The 19,102-nt window shown below is 40.4% G+C and overlaps 1 protein-coding gene across 3 annotated transcripts in view; it reads left to right on the top strand.

The window, feature by feature from the left end:
• Nucleotides 1-19,102, top strand: part of KIZ (kizuna centrosomal protein) — a 113,661-nt gene that overhangs the window by 9,065 nt on the left and 85,494 nt on the right. For all 3 annotated transcript variants that reach the window (XM_059898639.1, XM_059898638.1, XM_059898636.1), the window contains exon 4: nt 8,420-8,512. In XM_059898639.1, the coding sequence (XP_059754622.1) occupies nt 8,420-8,512 (93 nt within the window). The remainder of the gene's footprint in view (nt 1-8,419; nt 8,513-19,102) is intronic.

Raw genomic sequence — 19,102 nt, 5'->3', positions numbered from 1 at the left:
GTCCCTGATGTTCAGTCGTTCACCCGTAAGTTAACTGTCAGTTTTCTCTGGGAATTAATTACCATGTGGCCAGATTTTGATCAGAGAACTTGAGATTGCATTTTCTCAGATTTCTACTTTAGTTGAGGAATTACTGGAGCATCTATACTTTGTTACTCTGCACAAGTAGTTAAATGGGCACGGCCTCTGGCCACACCTGACCTGGCGCCTGGCACATGGAATCTCTTGGCCTCAGGACTGAATTTGAGCAACGTCAGGTTCCCTGTGGAGCCTGCTTCCTTCTTCAGAGGTTCTTTTTCTGTGGCCTGAGCCCCTCTGTTCTGGGCAGGCCGGGTGTCGGGGGGAGACTGGGGAGAAGAACTGGCCCAAGGACTTCACCCTCATGCCCGTCGACTCTGCGAGCCAGAACAGCTGTGCCTTCACTGCCCTCTCCGACCCTGGCCCCCACTCCCTTAGGCTGCCTGGCAACCTTCTGCTCTACAAACTGTGTCAAGCATGGAGGGCTAGGCCTTGTTTCTCACCATTTGTGCTGCTCAGGGCTTTTGCCCAACTTAACCCACCTGCATACTGGTTACCGGAGAAGTTGGCTTCAGCACTTCTCTTTCTTTTTTTTCCTCTCACAGTTTTCCCCTAGCCTTGTATAATACAGATTTTAAGTACACAGGAAAAGAATTATTATAATGAGCATTCATGCTGTGGTCTGAATGTTTGTGTCTCCCTGCCCAAATTCATATGTTGAAATCCTAACCTCCAAAAGTGATGTTATTAGTGGGTGGGGCCTTTGAGAAGTGCTTAAGTCATGAGGGTGGGGCTCTCATGAACGGGATTAGTGCCTTGTAACAGAGGCTCCAGGGCGCTCCTGGCCCCTTCCGCCAGGTGAGGAGACAGTGAGAAGGTGGTAGCTCTGAACCAGGAGGGGTCTGTCACCAGAAGGCAGCCATGCTGGCATCTTGATCTTGGACTTCCAGCCTCCACAACTGTGAGCAATACATTCCAGTTGTTTATAAGCCACCCAGCCAGTGCGGTTTTATTACAGCAGCCTAAATGGACTAAGACAACTCATGATCTAACCAGATGCAACAGTTGTAAATATTTTGCTATATTTGCTTTGCCTGTGTGTGTGTGTATGTATATTTTTTCCTGAGCCATTGAAAGTATGCAGCAGAACCCATGACATTTCTCTCCTAAATACTTGAGTGTGGATCCCTTAAGAACAAGGACAGTCTCCTCCATAATCGTACCATTATCACACCTAAGGAAATTACTGATGATTCCGTAATATTATTTAATATTCAGCCAGTATTTCAGTTTCCACAGTTCCCTTCAAAAGTCTGTTTTTCCAGACCAGGAGCCAACTAGGGTACACATTACATTTGTGTCTTTTTTAGTCTCTTAATCTAATTTGGTTTCCTACCAGTCTTCCTTGTTTTTTTTTTTTAAATGATACTGGCTTTTTGAAGGAGCCAGGCCAGTTGCTTGTAGAATGACTTACATTCTGAATTTGACTCGTTATTTAACTTGTGTAGCATCCCCTGTGTTTCCTGTAAACTGGAAATTTGGTCTAAGCCAGAGCTGCCCAGTAGAACTTTGTGGTGATGGAAACCTTCTGTCTCGGTACTGATGCTGTCTAATACAGTAGCCACTAGCCGTACATGGCTACTGAGCACTTAAAATGTAGCTTGTGACACTGAGGACTGAGTTTTTGTGTTAAATTTAATTAATTTAAATAGTCACAGCTGAGGTTATACATTCTACCGCATCCCGTCAGGAGGCTCATGAGCCATGATGTCAGGTGGTCTTGTTTGAGCCAGGCTGAGTTTGATGCCTTTGTTAACATGGTGACCTCTAGGTCTCTCTATTGTAAGGTACCTTTTTTCCCTTTGTAAATTAGTAAATAATTTTACTTGGCTTGACATCTTGGGAATACCTTGTTCCTCAACAGCCTTTTGCCTAGTGGTTTTAGGATCCATTAGTGATGCCTGAATCAGTTATAGTGGAGGTTGTGAAATGGTGATTTTCTAATTTGATCTCATCTTTTACATTTGTTAGCTGGCATTCTTCTATGAAGAAGAGCTTTCTTTCCTTCTTCTTTTTCTCCCTCTCTCTGTCTAAATGTCACTCTGGGCTTGTGAATATTTAGTCATTATATTATCAATTACTGTAATTATTCTTTTGTTGCTTACATTCTCCCAAATTTTGCCAGTGAGAGTCTCTTCAAGTTGGCTCCTGTGTCCTTTTGACAAGATGTTCCAGGTTTACCTTATACTTCCCTGCCTCAGACTTGGAATTAGCCTCTTATCCGAGGAGCCGTGGTTCCTTTGGGTGGGAAGGGGTATTTAGAAACCAAGATCTGGAGGCTAGATGTGCTCAAGCAATAGTGAGTCTTAGCTACAGCACTCCAGGTTTTTCCTCCTAGTGTTCAAGTAGAATGCTTAAGCCTCAAAAAGCAATTGTTATCAACATTGTAAACCTCTTTTCTTTTCAGAGAGTTCAAAGAGAAAATAAAAGTGGTGGACAAAGCAGGGAATTTCTTCTTCCCAGTGGAATAAAGGAAATAATAGAAGTCTTCCTCTTATTTTCATATTGATGCTTTACTTAATTGTTGATTTCTCATTATAACCAAATGTGAGAGGGAGGAATTTGAAAGGAAGTATCATCCTTTGTAAATATTTTAATACTGAGAGCATTTGTTGTGTATAGTATGATATGTTAAAAAAAAAAAACTTGTCTCATGAGCTACTAAAGAATATCAGCATAGGGGACCATTTTCAAGAAAAGAATGATAAACTGTATTTCTAGGACTATGTAAAGCTTTATTCATAAATATCATTAAAAAATGACACAGATATTCCTTTTTGAATTTTGGAGAAGGAATGCCTTTTAAAAAATCTGATGATGGCATAAAAGGGCAGGTCAGGTAGCTGCAGTTGGGAAACATACATGTTCCGTGGAAAACTGTACATTGGCTGTGAACCAGCCAGTGATGCCCGTGACACCACCAACTCAGCAAGCTGTGCAGTGAGCGGAGCGTCCAAGCAGTGGGGGTCGTCCTGTTTCTTCCTGCCTCTTCCTTTGTGCCACGGCCAGTTGTGGCCTTAGGAATACCAGAGCCACTTGTCACCCTTAATCCTGCCCCACTCCCGTGTCACATCTTCACCTCACGGAAGTCTTAGGAGAGAGGTGTTCTGGTTGAGCACCTATGTGGTGTATTTGCCACACACCCCAAAATGCCCGGGGCGTTCTTCCTTGAATAGAGTATAGTTAGTGTGAATGAACTTCTAACTGGTGGAAGTCCAGAAAGTGAAACAAGGTGAAACATTGTGAGAGAAGTGGGGATTTTGCCCAAATTATATTAAGTGAATTTCTCCCTCTTTGTAAGACTAGGCCCACTTAATTGTAGAATGTTAAAATCTTTTAAAATGGGCTAAAAAACTTTTTTTTAAAAGCCATTTCAACTGATTTTATGAATTATACTACTTTATTTGGGGGCCTATAATAATTTTCAGGCCTTTATAAGGATAGTGATGTATCATGTAGTTTTGTAAATACAGTTTTGTGGCCATATTGCTACTTGTCAGATGGATAAAGAGGATGAACAAACTCAGTTCACGAATGGAAATAGGAGAATCACCAGTGCTGTGAAGAGGGTGCCCCTCTCTCCCTCTTCTTGCCCCCTCACCGCCTCTCCCCACCCCGCCCACTTCACCTCTGTTTCCCCTCCCTCCTCACACTCCCCACCTTGGCAGCGTTAGTGGAAGGGCCCAGCTGGCCCTTAGAGCAGTTTTCCTCAGGTGCCCTTTGCTCTTGTCTCAGGTTGGCTTTTCTCTGAAGCTGACCCTGAGACAAGGGTTCGGATGTAAGTGGCTTATCTGGGAAGTGCAAGGATGCCGAGAGGCAAGTGGGGAGCTGAGACAGGGAGGGACAAGTGGCCGGAATGGGGGTATTAAGTCAGCTACCACAGTCGGCACCTGGAGCTTAATTCCACAGGGAAACTCCACCAAATGGTTCAGAGCATTTGGGAGATGCATAGCCGGGCTCCTGAGCATCGCTGACCGAGGACTGCTGGGGGAAGGGCACAGGTGTGGGGAGCTGCTTAACCGTGTGCTCCTGTAGGCAGAGCAGCCTCCCCAGGCTCTGAGGGGCCTTAAGCACGGAGACAGGGGTACTGGAACTTAGGAGCACTGAGAAAGGTCCCACGGTCACGTGTGGAGCATTGCCAGCCTCTGCTTTGGCCTCCTGCATTCAAGTGCTGGGCTTGAGGCAGGCATGTCAGGGCTCAGGGAGGGTCCCTGGCCGGGAGCGGGTCATCATCTGGTCATGTCTCCCCTCTGCCTGAAATCCTTGAGTGCGCAGCCTTCTCGGGACAAAGCCCAGGCGCTGATCTCTGCCTGCCAACTTCCCACGGCTTCAGCCTTCTGACCACACACAAGTTCTCTTCTCTCTCTGTCCCTCTCACACAGCTCTACAGATGTGCACATTTTCTCTCCCCACCCTGTCCCCTTCCACCCTCTCCCTCCATCCCCACCCCTCGCCCCTGTCTCCCCTGCTCCCCTATCCCAGTCTTCCTCCTGCCATCTCCCCTCCCCTTCTCCACACCCCCATCTCTTCCCCTCTCTCTCCCACCCCATGTCTTCCCACCGTGCCTCTACATCTTTATCTCCCACACATGCGCGTCTGCACTCTCTCTGCTACACACGTGCTGAACGGTTTGTAATTCCTTGAATGCACCACATTCTCTCCTATGTCCTTCGACTAGGAGGACATAGAGGAGACCTCGCTCCCTCTATGCTGCCGTAGGTCTATGTCATATGATCTACATAAGCACCTCCTTCATGGTACTGTCATTGTCGCGTGTCTGTTTCCCCACCTCACCGTGAGCTCCTTGTCTTACTATTTCGGTGCTCTCAGTGGCACATAGTAAGTGCTCAGTAAGCACTGACTGAAAAGTAATTCTTCCATATTCTTGTTTTGTTCTCTTATGGACCGTAAACAACTATGTGAGGATGAACGTGTGTGATTGGACCCATGGCAAACCACCCAAGAGCATTTGTGTTTGATAGCAGAGGCATTTTGAAGACATAATGTCATTATTTAAAGATGTGATCTTGTTGAAAATTCAGTCATCAGGTTACATGTGCCTATAGGGCATAAAATTTGAAGAGAACAAATCTTTTGAGCTCTCATTCAATTCCTGCTAAGCACTGTGACAGCCACTGTGGGCAGAGCATGACCTTCTGGCTCCTGGAATAGAGTATAGTTGGAAGACAAAGTCTGTAGCAAATCCCATTTTTTTGCCTGTTAATATGTCCTAGTTGAATAAATAAATATTCCTCCATATCTTTTGGTAAAAGTTCCACATTTAAGAGGAAGCCCATATACTGGAAAAAAATAGGAGAGGGAAAAACAAAAAGACTGTGAATCTCTCATATTCATCTGAGAGTCACATCAGTTTATTTAACTCTCTGTAGCCATCCTTCAACTGTAATGTGTGGAGGCCAGGCCAGCTGATCTTCAATGTCAATTCAGCTCTGTAACTGAGAATTACTGTACAATTTCAAAGACCAGTGAAAGAAGGAAGCTTATGAAAAAGGTAATAGTGGCACTTTCAGGCAAGTGGTGATGTGACAAGGGAAAGCTGAAGGAATGTAAGAATACAGGAGAAAAGAAGGAAACAATGAAAACTGGGGCGCGTCGTGAGTATGGAGAGATCCCAGACATGCCAGGACCTCCACCTCCTCTTCCCACGACCCCAGATTACCGTCAGCAGATTTCATTAGTTGAGCTGAAATGAATCAGCTGTGCAGAGTAAGGAAGTGAGTAGGAAAGGCCTCCTGAATTTAGGTGGGCAGCAGCAAGTCCAGTGCTGTGAAGCAGTACAGGACAGAGCAAGTTCCTGGTTGGGAGATGAGAGGATTGTCCTTAGAGAGGCTCTGGGCCAGCAGATGCTACTGAGGCGTGAGTCGTTTGGCCTCTGAAGCAGCAACTCTGACTGTGAGGAATGTAGGCCACGTGGCAAGAAGGGAACAGGGACCTGAGGCTGCACCCAAGAGAAAGGATGCAGTGCAAGCCGTCCTGTATTGTGGAGATAGAAGAGGCCCATGGGACCTGGTTCAGAGAAGGAATAGGGAACAAGACTTGGAAGACTGATGGTCAGAGAACTAGATGTACATGAGGACACATGTTCTACTGCTTCTTCAGGCATTTTTAGCTGGAAAGTCTTGGAGAGATTCATCTATGCAATGTTTCCCAAACTTTAAAAAAAAAAAAAAAGCTTTTAAACATAATATAACCCTTTGTTTAAAAGCAGATAAAGGAGGAAGTAGAACTGGGGAGCCCTGTGGGTTGAGAGTCCCTGCTCTCCAGTGTTCAGGAGGTGGATTGGATGTATAATAACCAAGTACTGTATATATAAATAAAAGGCAAAGAAGGAGAGCGAAGACAGTTGTAGGTGCAAACCCACGGTCCTAGGTCATGCAGAGTTAACAGTTTGTGTCGATTATCAATTTATCATAGTAACTTGTAAAATTTCAAATACATTGTACAGTGTTTATTTGCATCATTAATTTGGAAGAGTAGCTACAGTTCAGGTGTTTCAGATGCATTGAGAACAATCTGCATTGGACTCTTTTTTTTTTATAATTTTTTTTTTTGCAGCACGTGGCTCTTCATTGTGGTGAGTGGGCTTCTCTCTAGCTGTGGCGTGCGGGCTCCAGAGCGTGTGGGCTCATTAGTTACAGCGCGCGGGCTTCAGAGCGCGAGGGCTCAGTAGTTGTGGTGCTCAGGCTTAGTTGCCCCGCGGCATATGGGATCTTAGTTGCCCCACCAGGGATCCAACCAGCGTCCCCTGTATTGCAAGACAGATTCTCAACCACTGGATCACCAGGGAAGTCACCCTGCATTGGACTCTTGACGATACTTTCCCTGCTGTTCTTTATGGAGTCCTGAAGCAGTTAGCACTTTTTTGCTTCGGTAAAATGAATTGAATAATACTCTTATATTTCCATGAGAAAGTGCTCTGTCTTTGGGAGTTGTGGCTCTGAAATGATCCCATAATGAGGAAATCAGGTACAGTGCCTGTTGCATGTTTATAACTGATCTCAAAGAGCATAAGAAAACATTTGTAGCCACAGGAACAAAGAATTTTTGCTTAAGGTTTATTATTTAATAAACCTCTGTTTATTTTGTAAATCACCCCTCATCTCTTTTTAAAGGTATTTTCTCTTGGAATTTGTAGAGTGTGCCTGTTTAAAGCTCTTGGGGTTAAAAATTAAATATCTGTTGAGTTCAAAGGAGTAGATATAGAACAGAGAGATGTAAATTGTATTTTCTTAATTGCCTTCTTTCTTTATCTTTTCTTGGCTTGTTTTGTCATTTTTACTGGCCTTATGAAACTTTGATTTAGTTAGGGCTCTATTTATATCATTACTGCCAATCTACTGTGTTAATAGCATTCTGATAGAGAAAAAAGAAATCCCTGCTTAACTGCTTTAAAAATGGGGCAGCATATAATACCTTTTAAGATAGTTTGAGGGAGACAAGTCAATTTGGGTTATTATCGTCTGTTCACTTTGTGTGTGTCAAAACAAAAGTTCGGGCCTATTTTATGTTCAGACTGAGAACTAAGAAAACAGTTTTCTAATTTGGTTATCTTATAGGTGTGTTTCCAATTGCAGTACATCACTGCCTCATTTAGAAAATGTTCTGATACTTATCTGTGATGGACCACAAGCAGAGACTTTTTAAGGCTTTACTTACTAACATATGAATCAAAGTGCTTTTTATGCATTGCTTTTAAGAAAAAGTCGTTTTATGATGGAATCACTTTCATCAATTATAGTGTGGTAATGACGCAGACATCTTTATGAGTTATTAGCACGAGAGCAAACTTGATGCCTATGGCGCTGATCATTGACATCTACAGTGTATTTGTATCCGTAAAAAATGGAGTTTGTTTCCAGCTGATGATCTAGCAAATAATATACTCAGTTGCTGTGACAAGTAGGACCATGATATTACGTGGATACCATACAGGTAAGAAATCAGTAGGATTGCTTTCTCTTCCTTTTTTTAGGACAGAACTTTTCAGAAGAAGCACCATCAAATGTGTAACTTTCATGATAAAGTAACTGGATTTTTCATGATAGCTTAATATATCAAGGTTTTATTTCCTAGATTGATGAAGGACTAAGTGAAAATCCATCAAATGTTATTTTATTTAAAACATGTAACATTTTATAGAATTCAGCTTTTGATGTGTTGTTTGTGAAATTGTCTGTTTTCTAAGATAAATTGAATTTCTCAGCAGTATCAGTTTTTACTTTCTCTTTACTGTTCCTTTTATGCTGTAAAGTCTGAAAAATATAAATAGGTGCTAGTTGTAATAATATCCTCCACAAAATCAAACTTTGTTTATATTTAGATTGAATATGAGACTCAAATTAAGAAGATGCAGCTACTCAGAAAAGATAGCCTGGGAAAAAAAGGTGAACTGAAAGATGAAGACAGAGAAAAGGTAATAAATTAAAATGATAAATTTTCTGTTAACAGAGGATTTTTGGCGTGTTCATCTTTTAGGATACTGTTGTAAATAAAATCGTCTTATTACAAAGATCTTTCTGATTAAACTTTAAGTGATTATTTAAAGACATTTGCTTATAGAGTATTGCTTTAATGTATAATTCAATTAAATTTGCTGAAAGGCAGTCACTGTGGCTGTAAAAGAGATAGATTCCAAAGAAAACCTCAGTGTTGTTAGTAGGTGAAATTTTGTTTTTCTAAATAATGCTTTCGAGCTGCCTTTTTCTTAGTTCCAGAAATGTTTTAAATGAGAAGTAAATGAAATGTGGCATTTTGCTTCTTTTCTTTGTATACATAATTTTGTACATTTTAACCTTTTCATAGATAAAGTGGAAAGAAAGGATTGCATATCTCAGCAACAGACAAAAAAGAATGGCAAGGAATACTTAAATAAATTCTGCTATGTATCTGCCGTAATGCAGGCTTCTAATCCTCTCGCCTATCTCCATATAAATGATTCTGCTCAAGACCATAGATGTTTTCTTCACTAAAAGCAGTAAAGCTCTTTTAGATGAAATGTCTGAAAACATCTTGTAATAACTTGGAGCATGCTGGCAAGAGTAGTCACTTGTGACTATGTGTGAAACCCCCTCAGCCAGTCGATATTGTAATAAGCAAAAATGGGAGCATCACTCCATTATTCAGAGAAGCCAACAGCGTGCTTCCTCCTTAGGCTGCAGCATTCATTAAGAAAAGCTTACTGGGCTGAAAGCTGGAAACAGATGATAACGGGATATGATTTTCATATTTAATGCTTTCCTTGGAAGAGTATGTGTGCTACAGATTGATAGAAGAATCAACTGCTACTTTACTAAAAGACTTTCAGGTTTGCCCTGTAGCTACCGATGGAATCATTCAGCCAAGAAATTAACTTTTTCTCCTTTTACCTGTTTTATATATCTGCTAAGCAGGCTGCTGGGCTGCCAGTAAATGTTATTATGCAGTTAACTGTTTGGTATTTAAGACTCTTATCAGAAAAGAAACAGAGGCCACACTATTTTGTTTTTATAGTAGGAGCAAGGTTTTAGTTTTTCTTTTTTCTGTGCATTAACAGGCATTAATCTGAGTTTATAGGAAGTTTTAGTTTTCCTTCCCAGAGATTAAAAAGTTAAAAAACCTAGAACTTTAGAGCATTCCTTAAACTGTAAGATACAAAACACCAAGCCCCAGCAACCCTGACCTATATAAAAAGGCCTTTAATGATAAATGATTTCTCTGCCATTAGATGTACACCAAATGTGGTATGATGTGATAGACTTCTGAGACATTCAGGCAGTTTTTCTGTTTGACATTTGGTCATGAAATAATTGACGTGTTTTTTAATCTATAATCCAGTTTGTTCTTTCTGTGCTGTTCCTGATAGACACCTTGTTAGTATGGCAGTGTCAATGGTACTTAAGTAAAACGGGGGACTTTTTTTTATATTTGCACTACTGATTCCTTACCTTACATATAGTTACATAGTTTCTTTTAAGTCATATTTAAAATTAGGGCAAGAGACATATAGCTGACAACTCCTTAAAATGTTACATAGAATAATAAGAAGTGTTTCTTTTTTACTGGAATGTGTCATCTCCTTAAAAGCTTTGACTATTGACTGTATGTAAGACTCAATTAGGTAACATTTTGAGACATAGCTTGCCTTTTTCAATTTCCCATTGATGTTCTATCAATTAAAAGGTAAAAATATTTCAGCAGAACCCTGAATTAGTTAACACTTACTATACACTAAACCAGAACAATTCCTTACCGTATGGGGTATGTTTTATCTTTCAGCAGTCACATGAGTTAGTCTCTGTGCCCGGAGCGCTGGTCTCCAGGGACTGGCCTGCGCACGGTGGTTGAATTCAGTAGATCGTTGTTGAGTGAGTGCTCTGTTTGAGAAGCTGCAGCCGGTCCCTCTAGGAGTGCCACGATGCTTGCCCTCGAGGTGCTTCCCACAAAGCGATGTTCTTTCTGAAGCCTGGGATAGTGTGTGCTGAGTCCCAGCTACATGGAGAAAGAAAGTTTGCTTCCTCTGCAATGAGTCCTCCATGGCCTAGGGGAGAAGGTGGTGTGTGAGCTGGCGTGAAGGGTGGGGAGGGTGCCAGTCGCTGGGTATTTGATAGACATTCTTGGGTCTGAAGATGTTGTGAGTGAAGGAGTGGAAGCAGGAAGCCCGGTGGGGAGCCATCAGTCTGGCTAAAGGCGAACATTCTTGCAGGGAAGTGGGAGAAAATGAGCTTGGAACGGGGCATCGTGGAACTCAGTCCAAGACTCAAGGATTGAAAATTGCCCCCTGGAATCAGTGTGTGTGCACGTGCGTGATGGGGCAGCTGAAGCAAGGACTGGGGCTCAGAGCAGTTACATCACAGGCGCAGGAAGGCAGGGCTGGCAGTGCTGTGCAGGATGCCCTGGAGGAAGGAGCTCATGGGGCGAGAGAACCAGGGTTCATTCAGACGCAAGGAATGAACCGAGGGCCTGAGTTGGGGTGGCCATTGAGATGGAGAATGCCAGTGAAGGGGAGAGGAGCTGTCAAATTAATGATAATTCTGAGTTATGAAAAGATAGCTTTAAAAAGTGGTTGTGCAACTTTCAACCAGATGCAGCAACTTGGATGTGCTACTAAGAAGAATGATCAGGTAGAAGTTGTCTATTTTTTCAATGTAGAAGTTTAGCTCGGTTTTATAATAGGAGTCCAGTGTTTTCATGCATCCAGCGGCTGCTCTTCAGAGTCATGTGTTCTCTGAAGAGAAGTAATCATTGATCTGTTCATCCCCCAGGATGATCTGCTTCTAATATTAGTCTACTTAGTAAACGCTTGTTGTTGTTGTTGTTAATAGCCAGAAAAGCCAAAGTTCCGGTCCCCATTTGACTCCTCACAAATTTTACTATAATATAGTAATCCTTCTCCTCTATTATACCTTGCCATTTTTTATTTTGGGTGTGAACCCTCATTCCATTGGTCTCTAGGCATGTCCTTCTTGTTGCCCAGCTTTTTTGTATCAGCAGTGACTAGAGCATACACATAAAGACACATCAAAACATATGCACCCAGGAGAGGTGGAGATGGCATTTGTGAATGAGAGCATAAACCTTTAGGTGGGATTTGTGAAGTTTCTTTGAACTCTCACACTGTGAAATATGTTCTACTAAAAGCAGAAGTGAGCTGGATACTTCACAGAAAGATTATACTCTGCCAGGGCTGGAGAATGTGGAGGACCAGAGAATTCCATCACAAGGCTAAAGGCTGGTTGGGGAGTTCCACTTCCACTGTTGTAAACCTCCCTGCAAGGGTCACGTGGAGAATGACCATGCAGCTTGTTACTTCTGCTTCTAATCCTAATATTAACAATGGGGAACAGTGACTACACACGTATTTTGTCAGGGGCAGCATTAAGCACTTCATATTCATCAACTCATTTAATCCTGTCAGCAATCCTGGAAGTAGATACTATCGTATCCTCATTTTAGAGGAAGGCTCAAAGAAGTTGGTTAACTTGCCCAAGACGACACTGCTAGGCAGAGCCCAAATTCAAACCCAGACCATGTGGCTTCAGCGTCCATGTTATTAGCCATCCTGCTACACTGCCTTCCAAGGTAGTATGGGTGAAGTGCTCCTCGAAAGTTGGGAGAAATTCCTGGTCAGATAAAAACAGCCTAGCCATATCATGTGAAATATTTCAGTTATTCATTTAGATGCTGCATTTTCACCTAACCTTGGGAGAGAGTGAAATGGTCTCCCTTGGTGGTATAATAGTCCAGTTGAATCAAGTGAGATCTGATTTTGCACTGGTTGAATTGAGTAAGAAATTAGACATACACTTCAGATTCATTATTGGGGATTTTTTTTTTCAAAAAAAACTGTGGTTTAGTAACACAATTTGAGTTTAACTCATTCAGTTTTGAGTATTGCGGCATAAGAGATGGGCACTGGAATCCTCGTATTTGCGTTTGGATCCTGTGACTGAGAGCAAATTGTGTGACCTTGTAAGTCTTGCTGGAGTGAGTATAATAACAATGGTTGATTTGAGGGTTTAAAAAGGTAGTGAATAGAAGTCTGCTTGACACCTGGTAAGTGCTTGGCACGTGTTCAGCGATCCTCTTGCCCCTGTCCCCACTGTCACTGTCGTCAGCCATCTTCCTTCTCCACTGGGGTGGCCGTATGAGGGTGTCCCTGGCTTTCTACCACTTACCTATGGGAGTGGGGACAGAGAGGCTACCTACCAATTAGGAAACGAGAAGTAAAGCCCTTGGTGGTAGCAACTCATAATAGATGATTTTAGCGTGATTACAATACAGAATAACTTACAGGACATACCTTTGAAGCCTGAATTTAATGGACCCATTTAAAAATTTAGGTAGTTCCAACCTCTCTTGGATTTAGTGGCCAGTAACATCTCCTCTTGGCCTCAGTTGTGAAAATTTGGTTGAGTCTCGAATCTATCCCATTGGCAAAATGAAGAGTTAAAAATCACATTGTCATGGTGTCTTAGTCGGCCTGGGCTGCCATAACAAAATAGCACATTCTGGGTAGCTTAAACAACAAATTTATCTTTTCATGCTTCGGGGGGCTGGACGTCTTAAGATCTAGGTGCCAGCTGGGGTGGTTTCTGGTGAGAGCTCTCTTTGGTTTGCAGACAACTGTCCTCTCTCTGGGTCCTCGTGTGTCCTTTTCTCTGTGCACGTGTGTGGAGAGAGGCAGATCTAGGGTCTTTTCCTCTTCTAAGGACATCAGTCTGTTAGATTAATAGACCTCACTGAACCTTAGTTACCTCCTTCCAAGCCCCATTTCCAAATATAGTCACATTGGGGGAGGGCTTCAACATAAGAATTTGGGGGGGCACAATTCAGTTTATAACACACAATAAAGTAAAATAATTCCTTCAGGATTGTTATGTGTAAATTTTTATTAAGGGATTTTTGGAAATCTTCTCAATGTGACTTAAGGACTTGTTTACATAGAAACTAAGAGCAGTAATCGTACTGTGTGAAAAGCTGGAAATTGGGTCTGACAGCTCCATTTTTCCATTCTGCATTTATCTTGATACTTACCAATTCCCTCATCTGTGGGGGAAAAAAATAATAAGAAAAAATAAAATTACTGCAGTATTCTGCAAAACATGAAGTATAACATAAATATATTTTTCAAAGTACAATAATGTTCAAGATCCACCTGCTTTGAAAACTGTAAGCAGTTATTATTAACTGAGACACCATTACAGTAGTTCTTAACTTGCTGCTGGCTCCATCAGCATGTCCTCTCCCCTTTCTGCTAGTAAAGATGAACTCCTGATTTTAAAAGTATTTTCAACTGTATTCATTTGCTTTGCTCTCACTTTCCCCAGCTCCCAGTATGTTTTCAATTTATTTAAACTAAAAAAAATTGTACCCATTTCTTTCATCCCCCACCCCCAACCCCTGGCAATCATCAGTCTGTTCTCTGTATCTATGAATCTGGTTCGTGTTTGTTTGTTTTAGATTCCAAATGTAAGAGAGATCATATGGTATTTGTGTGACTTATTTCACTTAGCATAATGCCTCAAAGTCCATCCATGGTGTTGCAGATGGCAGGATTTTCTTTTTCATAGCAGAATAATATGCCATTGTATATTTTTACCACTTCTTTATCCATTCAGCCATCATTGGACACTTAGATTGCTTCCATATCTTGGCTGTTGTAAATAATACTGTAGTGTACATGGGGGTACAGATATCTTTTCAAGATAGTGTTTTCATTCTATTCAGTTAAATACCCAGAAGTGGAATTGCTGGCTGATATGGTAGTTCTATTTTTAATTTTTTGAGGAGTCTCCATACTGTTTCCATAGTGGCTGCACCGGTTTACATTCCCACCAACAGTGCACAAGGGTTCCCTTTTCTCCACATCCTCATCAACACTTGTTATTTCTTGTTTTTTGATAATAGTCATTCTAACGTGTGAGGTGATATGTAATTGTGGTTTTGAGTTGCATTTCCTTGATGATTAGTGAAGTTGAGCATGTTTTCGTGTACTTTTTGGCCATCTCTGTCTTCTTTGGAAAAATGTCTATTCAGATTTTTCTGCCCATTTTTTAATCAGATAATTTTTTGCTCTTGAGTTGTATGAGTTCTTTATATATTTTGGATATTGGCCCCTTATCAGATACATCATTTGCAAATCTTTCCTGCCATTCAGTAGGTTGCCTTTTTGTTGATAGTTTCCTTTTCTGTGCAGAAGCTTTTTAGTTTGATCTGGTTTCGCTTGTTTATTTTTGCTCTTGTTGCTTTTGCTTCTGGTATCAGATTCAAAAATCATTGCCAAGGACTTATGTCAAGGAGTTTACCACCTATGTTTTCTTCTAGGAGTTTTATGATTTTGTAAAACATTCAAGTCTTTAATTCATTTTGAGTTAATTTTTGTATATGGTGTTAGATGATGATCTAGTTTCATTCTTTTGCATGTGGCTGTCTAGTTTTCCCAGCACCATTTATTGAAGAGACTGTTTTTTTTCTACTGTATATTCTTGGCTCCTTTATTGTAAATTAATTGACCATATGTGTGGGTTTATTTCTGTGGTCTCTATTCTGTTCCATTGATCTATGCGTCTGTTTTTATGCCAATACCATACTGTTTTAATTACTGTAGCTTTGTAATATATTTCAAAATAAAAGAGCATGATACCTCCAGCTTTGCTCTTCTTTCTCAAGATTGCTTTGGTTATTTGGGCCTTTTGCATTTCCATACAAATTTTAAGATTGTTTTGTTTCTGTGAAAAATTTCTTTGGAATTTTAATAGGGATTACATTGAATCTGTAGATTGCTTTGAGTAGTATGGACATTTTAACAATATTAATTCTTCTAATCCATGAGCACAGAATCTCTTTCCATTTATTTGTGTCTTCATTTTTTTTCATTAATGTCTTATAGTTTTTACTATATAGTCTTTCACTTCCTTGGTTATATTTATTCATAGGTATTTCTTATGCAGTTATGAATGGGATTGTTAATTTCCCTTTCTGATATTTCATGATTCATGTATAGAAACTCAACATTTTTGCATATTGATTTTGTTTTCTGTAACTTTATTGAATTGGTTTATTAGTTCTAACAGTTTTTTGATTGAGTCTTTAAGGGTTTTCTATATATAATACATATCATATGCAAATAGTGACAGTTTTACTTGTTCCTTTCCAGTGTGGATGGCTTTTATTCCTTTTTCTTGCCTAATCGCACTGGCTAAGACTTCCAATAGTATATTGAATAAAAATGGCAAGAGTGGGAATCCTTGTCTTGTTCCTGATCTTAGAGGAAAGGCTTTCATTTTCACCGCTGAGTATGATGTTAGCTATGGGCTTGCCCTATATGGCTTTCATTATGTCAAGGTGTGTTCTCTCTATACCTGCTTTATTGATACTTTTATCTTAAATGGATGTTGAATTTTGTCACATATTTTTTCTACATCTATTGACATGATCATATGATATTTATCCTTCATTTTCTTAATGTGGTGTATCACATTTACAGATTTGCAGATATTGAACCATCCTTGTACCCCTGGAATAAATTCCACTTGATTGTGGTCCTTTTAATATATTGTCAGAAATTCCCTGGCAGTCCAGTGGTTAGGACTTGGTGCTTTCACTGCCATGGCCTGGGTTTAAGCCCTAGTCAGGGAACTAAGATTCCACAAGCCGTGTGGCACAGCCAAAAAAAAAAATATATTGTTGAATTCAGTTTGCTAATATTTTTTAGGAGTTTTGCATCTATGTTGATCAAGAATATTGGCCTGTAATTTTCTTTTCTTGTGGCATCTTTGTCTGGTTTTAGCATCAGGGTAATACTGGCCTCATAAAATGAGTTTGGAAGAGTTACCTCCTTTTCTGTTTTTTTGGAAAAGTTTGAGAAGGATTGGTATATATGCTTCTTTGAATGTTTGGTAGAATTCACTAGTGAAGCCTTCTGGTCCTGGACTTTTTTTTATTGAGAAGTTTTTGATTACTGATTCTACCTCATTACTAGTAACTGATCTGTTCAGATTTTTTTGAATTTATCCACTTCTTGTTGGTTGTCCAATTTGTTGGCATATAGTTGTTTATGGTAGTCTTATGATCCTTTATATTTCTTTGGTATCAGTGGTAACGTCTCCTCTCCAATATTTTTTAAGAGGTACAGATGGATAACTGTGACAGGAAAAGGAAGAAATGAACTAAAACCTTGGATTACAGATTTACCTTAAATACTTAACTTACTTCCTATTACTAGAAAGTAATAGGAAGGTATAGAAAAGTTGATCATTATGTCAGATCCTTAAACACTGACACATACTCCTTCCTTTGGCAATAACAGCTGTCTCTCAAAAACTTTTCATTTCCTAGTATTATACCATTGTCAATAATAATGTGAAACACAGCATTTTTTTCTTCAGCTTCCCTGGCTCAGAAGCTGCTTTGAGAAGACACAAAATAATATTCAGAATTTTAAGGTTAAAGACCACCCTATTTCCTGTTGCTAAGCAAACAAAATGACAGACTATTTAAAAAAAAACAGACAGCTGTCTGAGCCATTTCAAACGTAGCATTGCCTTATAGCGAGCAGCAATTAATTTTTGCAGGTTTCTTGTACATTTTTTGTTATGCAAGTTTAAATAATTGCTGGTGGGAATGTAAGATGGTGTAGCCACTTTGGAAAACAGTTCACAGTTCCTCACAATGTTACCATTGTGTACCAATGTACTCACAACATAGTTACCATATGACCCAAAAACTCCACACTCAAGAGAGGTGAAGACATATGCCAACACAAAATCCTGTACACAGATGTTCATGGCAGCAGTGTTCTTAACAGCTGAAAAGTGGAAACACCTCAGATGTCCATCATCTGACAAATGGATAAACAAAATATGATATATCCATGCAGTAGAATATTATTCAGCCATTAAAGAGAATGGAATACTTACACCTGATACAACATGGAGACACCGTGAAAATGTTATGCCAAGTGAAAGAAGCCACAAAAAATATTAGAAAACAAACTAATGGTTATCAGTGGGGAGAGGGGAGGGGGAGGGGCAGTATGCATTACTGTGCCAATTAAATGTGGACTGTGGAATGGAAAATACATCAATGTTAAATTTCCTGATTTTGGTCATTGAACTCTGCTCGTGAAAGAGAATGTCCCTGTGCTTAGGAGGTACACACTGGAGTGTTCAGGGGGAGGGGGCAGGGTGTCTCCAAGTTAGCCTCAGATGGTTCAGGAGAAAATGGTGTGTATGTATATACACATACACATATGCATGTGTGTAGGGGGGGAGAGAATGATAAATCAGGCAAACCATAAACAATTTATTTATTGGTTTATTATAGACACTAACATGTGATGTTCTCATTAATTAGTGTATTACTAGAGCTTGTTGAGGACCAGAGTTCCGTATTCTAAAAAGTCTGGCAAAATTGGCATTTAACTATTTCCCGTCACAGAGAGCTGTAGCTTCTGTTTTCAGGAAGTACTCTTTGTTAACAGTGCCATCTTGAAGTGGTCACTGTTTTCGCATTCTGCAGTTCTGTAAGCATTTAAATCGCGGGTACATGCTATTTTTGTTGATTGTGCAGGTTACCATTTAGATTTTGTTGTTTCTCTCCAGTTCTTGGCTCTGGGAATGGGCCTGGAGTCTTTTGCTTCTCTTAGTGGGTCATAGGAGTTAGAGAGGAACTGATGGAAAGGAATAACTCAGGGGCACTTCCTTTGTCCTTCCCCAGGGGGCTTTCTCATCTCTAAGACCTGCCTACCCTTTGACTTCATATCTTGGCCTTAAGCAGACCAACAAAGAGACAGGTACTTAGGGTTGCGGTGTACTCCCTGTTCTGAGTTAGTTCATTAATACTCCCTAAGTCGGTCTTGAAAGTGAAAAATCAAAGGCCTCAAACTCATAAGTCTGATCACTGATTGGCCTCAAGTCTTCACTAAATGACCACTATTGTGTATATACTCGAGTCCCCTTCAGCATACGGCCAGCTGAAGCTCTCCACAGTAACCCATCACTTGGAGCCATCTATTTAAATAACTTTTTGTTTGAGTACAGGAAAAATGAAAGTAGTTGTTAGATTAGGGTAGTGGTAATTGGTGATTTTTGCCTGTTTTAATACTTCTTTGTTACTGATAATAGGTCACATATTATGTCACAAATACTGTTTATACTGATGAATCAGAATGTTGATTAATGTAATTTTGATGTTTAAACCATGTGGTATAATGAAAAATTCTTAATAATGACATAATGGCCTCTTTGGACAGTAGTATCCTATAAGGCAGTCTTGACGGAGCAACTTCTGTTCTAGGATGCTGTCCTACTCACATGTGTGCAGAGAGTCATACACTCAGGGATAATTATTGCACATGGTTTGGAAGGGTAGGTGGTGGGAAGCAAACCAAGGTCCATGAAAACAAGACTGGTTAAATAATTTATGGAACATCTGTAGGAGAGGTTAATACGCAGCTCTTAAAATTACAGTGTAGTCAGTTTCCAGTCCAATGGGTAAGAAACTTGTAAGTCACCACTCCATCCTA

Source organism: Balaenoptera ricei, chromosome 15 (genome assembly GCF_028023285.1).
Source record: "Balaenoptera ricei isolate mBalRic1 chromosome 15, mBalRic1.hap2, whole genome shotgun sequence".
Classification (NCBI taxonomy): Eukaryota; Metazoa; Chordata; class Mammalia; order Artiodactyla; family Balaenopteridae; genus Balaenoptera; species Balaenoptera ricei.
Note: the sequence above shows the minus strand (reverse complement) of the source record. Positions and strands in the feature narration are given on the sequence as shown.